This window comes from Gallinula chloropus (assembly GCF_964237585.1).
Source record: "Gallinula chloropus genome assembly, chromosome: 8".
Lineage (NCBI taxonomy): Eukaryota > Metazoa > Chordata > Aves > Gruiformes > Rallidae > Gallinula > Gallinula chloropus.
Window position 1 is genome coordinate 7292631 of NC_140093.1, and position 12054 is coordinate 7304684.

General features: G+C 37.1%; 1 protein-coding gene across 2 annotated transcripts in view; it reads right to left on the bottom strand.

Annotated features, from left to right (window-relative positions):
• Window positions 1–7169, bottom strand: part of TFDP2 (transcription factor Dp-2) — a gene marked incomplete at its 5' end in the record, with an annotated part of 38250 nt that extends 31081 nt beyond the window's left edge. For both annotated transcript variants that reach the window (XM_084267129.1, XM_084267128.1), the window contains 2 exons: window positions 1238–1304; window positions 7155–7169. In XM_084267129.1, the coding sequence (XP_084123255.1) occupies window positions 1238–1304; window positions 7155–7169 (82 nt within the window). The remainder of the gene's footprint in view (window positions 1–1237; window positions 1305–7154) is intronic.
• Window positions 7170–12054: the final 4885 nt, after the last annotated feature.

Below are 12054 nucleotides of genomic sequence, written 5' to 3' on the forward strand. Positions count from 1 at the left end.
GTCAGCCCAGCTTGCCATAGTTGAGCAGTTTTGTGTGTAACAACTAAGAATCCACTGCATCAAAGACCAAGTGAAAATGGGAGTGAAAAAATTAAGTGCAACATTTTCAAACCATTTGAGACAAGCTGTTGTTTTGTTCAGAGAATTACTGAACTGAGTAACTTTATGAAGTACAGGACATTACCTCAGCGACTCTGATCCCAGTCTTTATTAGATTTTGCTTTCTGGGATGATAGATGTATTATTTACCTCTGTTCTTCTATGTTGCACTTATTTGAAAATGTCTTCTCCCCTAGTACCATGATACAATAATCACAAAATAACGAAACACAAAGAGCAATTATCTCACCAGTGCACAATAACTGAACTCTCAAAGGCCTAAAACAAGTCTGTAATGTTCTGCAGAGTTTAGAAAACTAGGAAGGTACTGTAGCTCTAGACATTTTCTGTCTAGACTCCTTGATTTTTCAGACTTGAAGTCTGAAAAAATGAAACTCTTCATCACATGAAACTCTTTCATTCTCATCACAAACTCTTGTCATGAGCCAAAAACCATTCTTTCAGCAACTACATGCTTTTGTTTATTGCAGTAGCTAATCACAAACCAGTATTTACTTAGAATTGCTGATTAAAGTGTTTCCTGAATTGTAAATTCTCAAGTATTCTAATACTGATAAGGAGGTGCAGGTTTATATTATTGGAATCCTATTGATCTTCTGACTGCCAGCACACTGTTTTAGAGTCAAAAGTGATTAATGTAGAAATGCTAAGATGAGACAGATAAGGAGAAAACATAATTGTAATTTTGGATTGTCCAGAATGCTTATAAAAGTACCACAAGACATCACTGACCATGAACTCACGTTTAATGTTCTCTCCCATCTGGACTATGAGAAAGCTTGGGAACCTCAAAGGTGGGGTGGAAATCAGAAAATCCAGCACATTATCCACCATCAAGGAAAGAAGAAAAGGGCTTATTTTGTACTGCAATTAATTTTACTACACTCCCTTTTACTACACTCTGAAAACCTTAAGATTGGGAACACTTGCATGTCAGTAATAAAACAACTGCCAGTGTGAATGTATGAAATACGTTTTGAACATTTAAATTCTGAGTCTCCCAAAACCAAGCCAGCCATATGCAATGAAATCAGCAATACTACTAATTAGGTAAACATAAGAGAAAAGTCAGTCAATGTCTGCTTTGTTTCTACGTATACAAATAGAATTCTCTTACCTTTTGTTGGACTCTGGTTCTGATCTATAAATCCTTTCAAGTCTCCATTTGTGGAAGTCACACCAACCTGAACAAAACATTTTTGAAGTCTTAAAATATGATAAACCTTTCTGTGTTTTCTTGTATGCAACTAACAGTATCATGAAAGTAATCTGCTCTGCATTTCTGAAACATGGGAAGCATCACAATCCTGCGGACAACAGAATCCACAAAGAGCATGAGATTCAAAGCAAAGGATCCAAGACATTCACTGTGTATATAGGAAGACAAACTCTAATTTCTTACCTAACACACACCCCCCCCCCCAAACCCTAAATATCCTGATACTGTAACTATACATGACCCAAACAGCACATTCTGGGTACTACGGTGTAAGTCACTGCCCCCTCCAAGTGAAAGAAAGCAGCCTCCAACAACACAGCACAAATCTGCCTGATGTCTGGTCTGGTACTCTCACTACTAAGCTACACAATCTACAGGTCTGACAGGATGTGACTATGGATGCATTTTAAATACAGTCCCTAATCTTCACAGATAAACTGATTTACCGTGAAGGTAAATTACTGGAAACATGGAAAACTCAAATCATATATAGAATGGCGCATCTTAGATTTTAGCATGTACACAAAGTATAGAGAGAGATTTTGCATAGAAAAAAACATGGGCACTTTTGCTGGATGAAAGACGAAATGGAAAGTCCCTCAGATCCCAGCTAACAAGGGATGGGTCCAGCAACAGCGAGCCACAAGGCATTCAGCAGTTTCAGAGCATTAAGCTCTTAGTGACCCCTGTTCAACAAAGCATTTTGTTTTGCTTCCAAGATGGAAGCTGTGATAAGCACCTGAGATCCCTTGGACCAGCAGGCAATTAAACTAAACACTACAAAATCTCTTTTTAAATGATAAAATTTGAGTACTTCTATAAATAATTGGGACACAGGGTTCAGGTATTCAACTCAAGAAAAAACTCCAAAGTATCAAATATTTTCCTTATTTTACAGACGTGTGTAGTAATAATGGAACATATGCTAGGGCTGGCCACTCACAGAATTTTAATCATATCAAATTAAACCAACCATCTGACTGCAGGCAAATTAAATGGTAGTAACAAAACACTAAAACAACTACACAAGAACAAAAAATACCTATTACAAGCATTCAATCAGTTCCATTAAAGAACTTGTATTCAGCAAGTAGGTTTTGAAGGGGAAAATCTGCACACAGAATGTGAAACACTTTTGAAACCATTTCTATTACGATTTCTTCACTATCAGGAGCAACACACAAATGTTTAACTGTTGCTGCACTACCCTGACCATAATCTACTGCCTAAATGAGCTAAGTTACATGCTTCTGCAAACATGCCCGTAGAGATGCTCAACAGTCACCTATTTATCTCAAATTTATCTCCATCAGACTTGCTCTTTCCTGTCACACACAAGGAAGACAGTCATATCTATTTATTTCCAATGGGCAACGAAGTGCTTTGGTTGTTGCAGACTGTGCTATCACCAGAAGCAGAGCAAGCCTCTCATTTTTTCCTGTTTTCCCTTTTTCTCCCGCAGGTGGCAGCGGTGCAGAGGCAATGCAACGGGCTTAGGACAAGAAAAGGAACGCCTGGGTTTGTGCAGGGAAAGAGGAGGACATGAAACCGAACACAAAACATCCCCTATCGCATGTATGTGGCCGGTCCACACAGAAAACAGAAGCATCACAGTATTGTTCCTCACAGGTGCTCGGGTGGCAGGGAAAGCTCACGTGCTAAGAGGCTACTATGATTCCTGGCACTGAAAATGTATTCTTGAGGAGATCTTTAAAATAGATGTTGGAAAGGTTAGTAAGCTGCATAGCATATAGCACTGAAAGGGCACTATGACTGCAACAAAAATAGGAAGAGCTAGCACTCCTGGATCATACTACTGCTGCCTTTATGCAACAAATAACTGTATCTGCTCCTCCCCAGGATGAACACCATAAACAGGAGGAGATTTTAATTCAAAGGAGGAACAGCATAAAATATTAACTGTTAGGTATAAGGGTCCTAACATGTTTCAATAGAAAGGATAAGAATCACAATTCCCATGAACATCTTCGAAGACAGCACTGCAATTCCTTCTCAGCTGAACATTCAGCTCTAGATTTACAACTGAAAAACTTCCCTGTTGATAAACAAATAAACAACGAAGATGATGTAGATACACACTGTCAGACCAAGACGACTCTCCAGAGACTATAAAAATTAACATTAACATGCAATTCTTTGAAAGATCTAAACAGACTCAATACTTAAGGAAATGTAAAAAATTTAAAATGTAAAAATTTTAAAAAGTGAAAAGGTACTCGAGTTCTTTTTGCATACGTCCTGTACTTCAGTGATCCACATCATAGAAAATTACATCAGAAATTTAATTTGCAATTTCATAATCTTTGTATCCAAGTTTAGAAGAGTTTCAAAACAAACCTGAACTTAATGAGGACTTAAATGAGAAGTATAGCAGATCTAATGGAATTTCTCTTACTGAAGAATTATAACTAAACGCTCAGAAAAAGCAAAGTATAGTGCAATATTAAAATACTGTAGCAGAACAAGAACTTTATAGTATTCCATCTTGAAGCCAGAGAGGCCATGTTGTTATTCACAGACTGTACCACTCACTGCTTATGGGAATCTTGTCATTCACTCCTAAACTGAAACCAGCAAACAATTCAGATTATAGCACGTAGAAGTTGTAACTGTGTAGAGACTCCATTAACTGGCTCATTTCTTATACCTGTAAACCCTAAGAGACTTATTCGTGTATATACTGTATTAATATCACTTAGAGAAACAACTCAGGTAGAAGCTAAAAATGGGTACTCTCATAAAAAACAAAGGGAAACTGTATGGACTCTTATGAAGTGCAGAACAGCTAAGGTCCCTTACATTGTTTCTGAAGTTTCCTGTGAAAGACAGGTGTTAAGGCTTGTTTAAGGCCCTCTTGACCCACTTCAGCAGTTAAACTCATTTTCTTTCATATAGACATGTGAAAGAAGCACTCTTACAGCCTTTTAACTGACCTCATTTATGACAAGACAACCACACTCTAAGAAGCAGTGACAAATAACTTTACGAGAACATGTATATAAACCCAGATCAGGCTATCAAAACTAACAGATTATTCAAATAATCAGCTCGAGTCATTATTTATTTTGTCTTAGAAATAAGTTTACCACGAGTATTTGCTCATTTTTCCCCCATTTCTCAATACCTCTTACCTGAAGGACAGATGGGAATGAAAGTACAAAACATCTAAGAAAAAGGCATTTGATGATACAAAAAAGATGGACATAACCCATTATGACAGAGCTATTTAAAATACATCTGGGTGCACTGTGTATGTAAGCACATAAACATCTCATTTCCAAGTGAATCCATAACTTTCCATTCAACATTTTATTATTCACAGCCTTTTTGGTTGGATTTATTTTCTAAGAATGGTCAAATTACCAAAAAGCAGTGCTTCACTATCAGATGCTAGAAAGTGTCCTGCATTTATAGACAGCACACTGTGGGGATAACTCTCCCATCACATACCCAAGAAGTTAGCAAGGAAATGCAGTGATAGGGAATGTTACTCATCTTGCATACACATTAAATTTGTGGAAGCACTTTGCCATGTGCTTGAAACACAAGCTTCCTTGAAGACAAGGTTGCTCAACACAGCTTATGGATGTGAGATGCAAAGACACTTTATCCTAAGCTCACTGCATTTTGTTCCTCAGAGGCACAAACATCCCTATACATCCCTATACTATTGTGTTCCAGCTGAGGGGTAGTGACTTCACAACATAGAGGTGACAGCTTCTTGATGTGTACATGTTTGATGAAAAATACGTGCCCGTTAAAAGTTTTCTAGATGTGCAAATTCCAGTACTTCAAAAGTTCCCTTTCCTTTAGGTTTCAAACAGAAAGAAAAAAAAAAAAAAGATGAAAATAGTGCTGCAGAAAATACTCACCCTCAACTCACTTGGTAAATCATTGAAGTATTCCAGAAAGTATAACAGACAAACACTAACCACAAATTTGAAACAGGTTTCAGGCTGCAGGACCCACAGACATATGCTAAAACTTGCAATTCCACAAATTCAGAAGCATTCTTGGGCCTTCTAACAGCAACAGAAAATGCTAGAACTGACACGACTGGCCTGAGTGTGCAGTTCCAAGTAACTAAGGTTGGGAAATGCTAAACAAGTGCTCCAAATAAGGACAGAAAGCTTATGACTGCCCTTGTTTTTACACTATTATTTTGCAAATCCTTCAAATAGGTATACTTAAGCATGAAAACTAAGTTCTACTTTCATCTGCACCACAGTTAATGATTTTTTTAAAAATAAACCCATAAAAGTTAGTTAAATAGCTAGGTTTGCATATGTTAATATATAAAATTTTAAAACACGCACTAAAATTATTATTCTATATAGTAACTATGCATTAAAGCCCACACTGAATGTCATATATTTGTCCTCAGACATTTTCAAAACCCAAAGCCCTGAGCGGCCCTGAACAAAGCACCAAGCAACTGGGTTCTAAAATCAGGTGTTGAAGAGCTTCACACAAAGCACCAGGGTAGACAGCCTCCTAAGATCCTTTCAAACCTAAGTCACTCTATGATTCTATCACACAGCACTCCATGGATTTTACTGGCATCGATACTCTTTGACTGCATTGAACAAAAGGTCAAACCCACAAATTATTTGGATTTGTGCAGCTGTTCCACATGTATCAGTAGAATTACCTGTTCATACTACCGATGAGTATGGTCTATGAAATAGTAAGTCCAAGGGCTTTGCATATGCACACCAATTTATTTTCTGGCTTGATTAGCTTGAATCAAACATAACATATCTTAAACCCTTTCTTGGAACTACAGTCCAAATCAAACTATTAATAAAGCCAAAGAAAATCCATTTCTGAGACATGATAATTAGGTTAATCAAACTACGTCCTTGGCATCAATCTAACCCAATATGCACATGAGCTTTTGCAGTTATTGACCAGAAAGCAATCCTAGAGTTACCTGCATTTTCATTCTGGGGTACCTCTTTAGTCATGTTTCATCTTAAACCTGGTCAGATTTAATTAGACTACAGGATGCCCTATCAAAGGCAGCCAACAAGTAAATTGCCCAAGGCCCAAAGTCATACTCCACTCACTGACCACCAAGCTTAATTAGAACTTTTCTTTATACAAATTGTGTACCTCAGGAAGCACAGCTAATTAGGCAGAAAATTAAGGTCAGGATGTTAGACATTTCATAAGCCTTCTCAGAAGTCAGGATAGAGGAATCAAATACAGAGCCTGTAGACACCACACTACAGCCTTGTTAATGCAGCAGATGAACTGAGGGAGGCCCTCAGTCTCCTAGAAATCACGAGTATGCTGACATTAGTAAGGTAATATGCTGTATTTCAGTTCCTTCTTGAGATTTGAGACTCAGACTCAGTAGAAAGATTTTACTCTGGTGCAAAGGTAAGACATTTCAACAAAAGAAGCACCTCTCTGAAAAGTCTGACGCAATGTTAGAGGAATCGCAAATTCATAGACTGTCTTGAGATGGAAGACACCCCTAAAAATCAATAACAAAACAGAATAAAGTATTACACAGTTATCAACCTGATCTACAGCTGAGTAAACTCCACAACCTCAAAAAATCTTATAACCAGTTTCGATTTGGTACTGCAGAAGATGATGGGGTACACATTTGTGGTATACATAAATCAGACAATAGTTTTGGATTGTGAAGGTCTTCGTGTTTCATTTCTTCTATAGAGAAATACAAGAGATCACACAATAAGACCTTCAAATTCTGAAAGCCAGACGTGACTGGTGGCATGTAATACAGGAAATAATACATGTGTGTATTATTAATGATACTTACATTTTTTGCCGTCATGTCAGACAGTATTGCTTTATAGTCCGTAAAACCATAAGATATCCCTTTTCATCTTCACAGAACTTTTAAAATTAATATCCTGTAACAAAGTTAATAAAACACATCAGTTAAAATATATTTTCAGTTACCCGTCTATCAGAAACCCTGCATCTCCAGAAGATGAGGGGGGGAGGTGATTTTGTGGGAGTTTTGTTTTTGTTGTTTGGGTTGGTGTGTTTGCTTGTTTCTTTGTTTTACTCTCTGATAAAATCAGTCATAGCCAGGTTCTGCAGGGATATGCAGTGAATTAACTCTCTCCATAGTGCCTTTAGCCTCCAGCACCAGAGAAAGCTTCTAATTTCATCACTGCACATATCCAAAGATCTTGATAAAAAGTCAGAAATACTATGAAATGTACATATGCAGCAAACACTTCATATTTTTAGAAAATGTCAAAGAAAAAAATTAAATTCAAACTCATATTTTTAGTATTTTCAGGCTCTTTTCTTAATCCCATGTAATTAGAATTATACTATTAGAACTTTATCAAAAGACAAACACTTAAAAAGACAAATACAAATACTTAAAGTGACTTCTTAAAGACAAAAGACCAACACTTAAAGTGACTTCTTTTTCAAATCAAAGCTTCTAGAAATCTCAATGAACAGAAGAAAACAAGTTACAAATCAATGCCGGTAGCACAAACCATTTTAAAGATAGAATTAATCTGACAAAGCATTTAAGTATTACTTGCTGTTAATAAATGGACTAAAAACCATCTGAATTGCACTTGGATGTTTAAGAGAGGGAGAATTGCTCACACTTTCAAGTGTGGAATCAATTCAGCAGACTCTTTTAGAAGATGCGTAAACTAGTTACCAAATATGAGTCATGACCATTTACAGCAGAACTCAGTGACTACAAAAGCAGGGTGCAATTCACGCTGTTTCGTCTGTATTTTAACCTATGCAGAGTTTGAAAATGGACACTATCTTCACCTCCCTTCTAGAAAAGTGCCAAAAATTATTTCAGCAATGTGTTTAGCTAATAGGAACTCTACCAGCACTGCATTAATGGTTTTGGACAATCCAGAAGAATTTTAAATTCTAGGATGTTTCTATAAATGTTTTGCTTATTCAGGCATCGTATCAATTTAGCTGTTACCAGAGTTAGTGGAAAAACATTTTATTCAGCTTCGAAGTGTTCTCCATTTCCTGTTGAATAGCTTGTATTTATCTTCCTTAGTGCCTCAATTTATTGCAGGCATAACTAAGTGGTTACTCCAGCATGTGAACACCACACAATTCTGCCTACTAAGCCATTCTCCACTGAAAACTAAGTTTTAGTTTCACAGCACAACATCCAAGAAAATAAGAAGCGTTTTTCTCTGCATTCAGAGAAGACACTACACAGAGATATCTACTCACACCATGGGGAAAGGGGCTACTGTATCTGTGTAGCAAACCTGAAACCTGAAGAAGAGCCACAAAAAAGCCATAAAGCTACAGTGGTTAATGGTAAAGAGCAAATACTAAATCCTTACATTGTGTCTGAAAATTAGGATCTATGTGCATTTTCTGTTTTTACCTTCCTCCTCCTTCCACACCAACTCTCCAAACACATTATCTGGACCTCTGCCCAAAATTCATGATGTAGTTTGACCTCCCTGTCTTGCTTTAAGAGGCTTTACAAGTAATTTACTCAAATAAAACATAGTTGAGAACACATTTGCTAAGCAGCTTTAACCCATTTATAGATAAGCAAACTAGTTTCATCTTTGACAAGTTATTTGCTGTCAAGCTTAGTGATCCAGAATGTATTGTCCATAAACTATTACAGTCCTTTGCCACAATGCTTTTCAGCCAGTATGAACAGTTGGTATTCTTCCAGCTTTATGAACACATTTTGTCAAGCTCCAGAAGCCAGACTTTGTGACCCCACCATCTGCCATGACCTCTTGTCAGGTTCAGACAAAAGAACCTACACAGATGGCCTCAAAATGGAGATTCTCTTCATTCCCAATTGCTGTTTGACAGCTTGCACCACACAGCTAGAGAAACATAAAACTCAACCTTTTTGTTCTTTAGCTGGTTTCTACTGAAATGAAGCTGCATAAAGACAGGTTTAGAGCCCAAAGCACATAAGACACAAAGACTGCTTTATCTGAACTAAGGTTCTCCCTTCATAGTCTAAGTCTTAGTTTATAATGCACTCCTATAATTTTGCCTTTTGGTCAAATACCCTACAGTACAGTGAGCCAAATGAACTGTCTGACTTTTTAAACTTTTCAGTTGTAGTTTCTTCAAGAACATATGTTGCCTAATCATTTATGTCAATCACATGAAAAAGCCAGTTTGGGCATTAAATTTACAAAAGCTATAATCAAGCTCTAGTTGCAACAAAACAGTACAAGGACAGTTATCTGTACTTATTCTCATTACAAGTTAAAAGCCAGATCTATTCTGAAGCTTCAGTGATGCTGAATCTAAGTAAGAAACAATGCAAGACAGAAAACAGTTATCTGCACAAAAATACTATATTCCCTCAGAGATTTGTTTTCAATGGTCCAAAGTCTTATTTTAAAAACATCCCTTTAAGATACACATACTGGCTAAAACCTAATAGTAGAAAGGAATCAAGCCCTGTACCATAAGTCTATTATCTGTCCCAGGCCAGCATCAAAAGGTTCTCCCCAGGCTCAGAGGCTACTTCCGCCTCACAACGTAAAGTATAATTTCTGTCAGTATTACAGCAGTACTAACCAGCTACAAATTCATACAACTACTGAAGAGTTACCTGAAACTTTTAGATGAAAAGGCTTCATGGAAGACAGAAGAAGTTGTAGCTATATTTTAGTACACTAGAATGATTTTTATCATCACCAAGGAGCATTTTTTAAAAATTATTTGATCAAGAGCACTACAAAGTGGAAACTATACCAAGCAGCTGGGTCAGCCAAGAGGAAAGAAAATGCCATCAGTTTCAAGAAAAAGAAACCTGTTTAACACCAACTTTTACAATTAGTTTGTATTCTTCATACCCCTCTCCATTATACTGACTTTCAAGTAACAGTACTACAAAGCTGACTTCAGATGGCAGCAATAACGAAAAAATACTTATTAATCAGTACAAGGTCACTTGTAAACCACTAATTTATGCACAACATCTACATGGATGAGACCACCTGTTACACATATGTTGCTGCATTATATCTCTGTTTTCAGACCAGTAAAATTTCAAAACTACAAAGTACTTAACAGAAATTCACCTGCTCCCTCCCAGGAAGTGTTTCCCCATCTTGTTCCTAAATAAAAAGTCAATATCTAACTCTTTTTTGAAACAATGCAGAATAAAAAAGGACAAAACTGAATGAAAATATCTGTACATACCAGTTTGATTAATTTCTTGGAGTTCCAAGAAAAGTAAGTTCACTTTTGTTATCAAATTTCTGAAATTTATATGACAACTTTTATACATCTATAAGAATATTGCATTGATTTGACAGCTTCCCCCCCCCCTCGAGTCCTCTTAGAATCATAGAGTGGTTTGGGTTTGAAAGGACCTTGAAGACCATCTAGCTCAGAACCCACACTACAGATGACCCAGTCCCAAACTTTATTTACAAATCCAAGAAATAAACCTGTCCTACAAACTTGAGAGACAGGAATACCCATGTCACTTAATAAAGGCTTGTCACTTAACAAAGGACTTTGAAAAACCAATCAAGGGGTATATTCATCAAGTCACACAGAGTGGGAAACAAGTAATCATCTTCAGTCATCACACAGTAATTTTTATTTTGAAAATAATATTAGTTGATAGGTTTTAGGAGACACTTGAAAGGAACCCCACTATGATGTGTATGATGAAGGTCTTGCAGGTACTACAACTTCTTTTTCAGCTTATACTGTGGGCAATAGTATGCCTTCAAAAACGTCCTAGCAGGTAACTGACAAGGTGACTACAGAGACCAAAGGAAATCTGACTTGATTGCTAAGGGATATGAGGAGTTAATGTAATGAAATTGCTGGAGAAAAGTGGCTATCTCAAAAGCTTCATCATTTGTTTCACTAAAAACTGCAACATGTGAATCCAAATTACAGAAGTTTTCACTAGCTCACGACACAGAAACAAAAGGAGAATGAATACTTTAAACCACAATGCAAATGGAAAATACAACTACCTGAACCTAAGTGCAAAGTGAAGATCTCATCCAGTAGCTTGGGAGAACCAGCTGACAGATGAAATTAGAAAGACAATACTAACAAAATACCTACAACTGACCAGGTCCTCCTAAGTTGCTGTGATTGAGCAAAATGCTCATATATCATTAGAAGAAATTAACCAACAGCTCTTGGCAACAGCAGTAATTATGACTCAAGTTTACACAGTACAAAGCACATGGAAAAAACAGACAAGGCCTACATGCAAGTTCAATTAATATAAACTGTAGCACTTCAGCTATAGAATGAACAATCAACATTTAGTGTGGTCTGCTACGATGACATTGGTTATATACCCCTTTAGGAGACTCACGCAGCATATATTGAAGCAACAAATGAATCAGATCCCTTTCAGTACTCTCAGGCTTGATCCCAAACGCTATATCCCCATTACTCCCGCTACTCCCTATATTTACTGTCACTGTTGTGCTTATTGTTAGATGACTAGCAAAAGCAGTCTTGATGTAGGCTAATGAATACCTTGAATCCCAAGGAGGAGAACAGGTCTGAGCAGATGTACAAGTGACAAGAACACACAACAGAGGAATAAAATCCAAAGCTGTAACCAAACTCTCCTCTGGCTTAAAGTGCCCCCAGTCTGTGTGTGTTTAATTGCACTGCTAAGCCTCAACTTCTGCTGCTTGTCCAGTCCTTACAGTGATGAGACCCGGTCCGATCAAGAG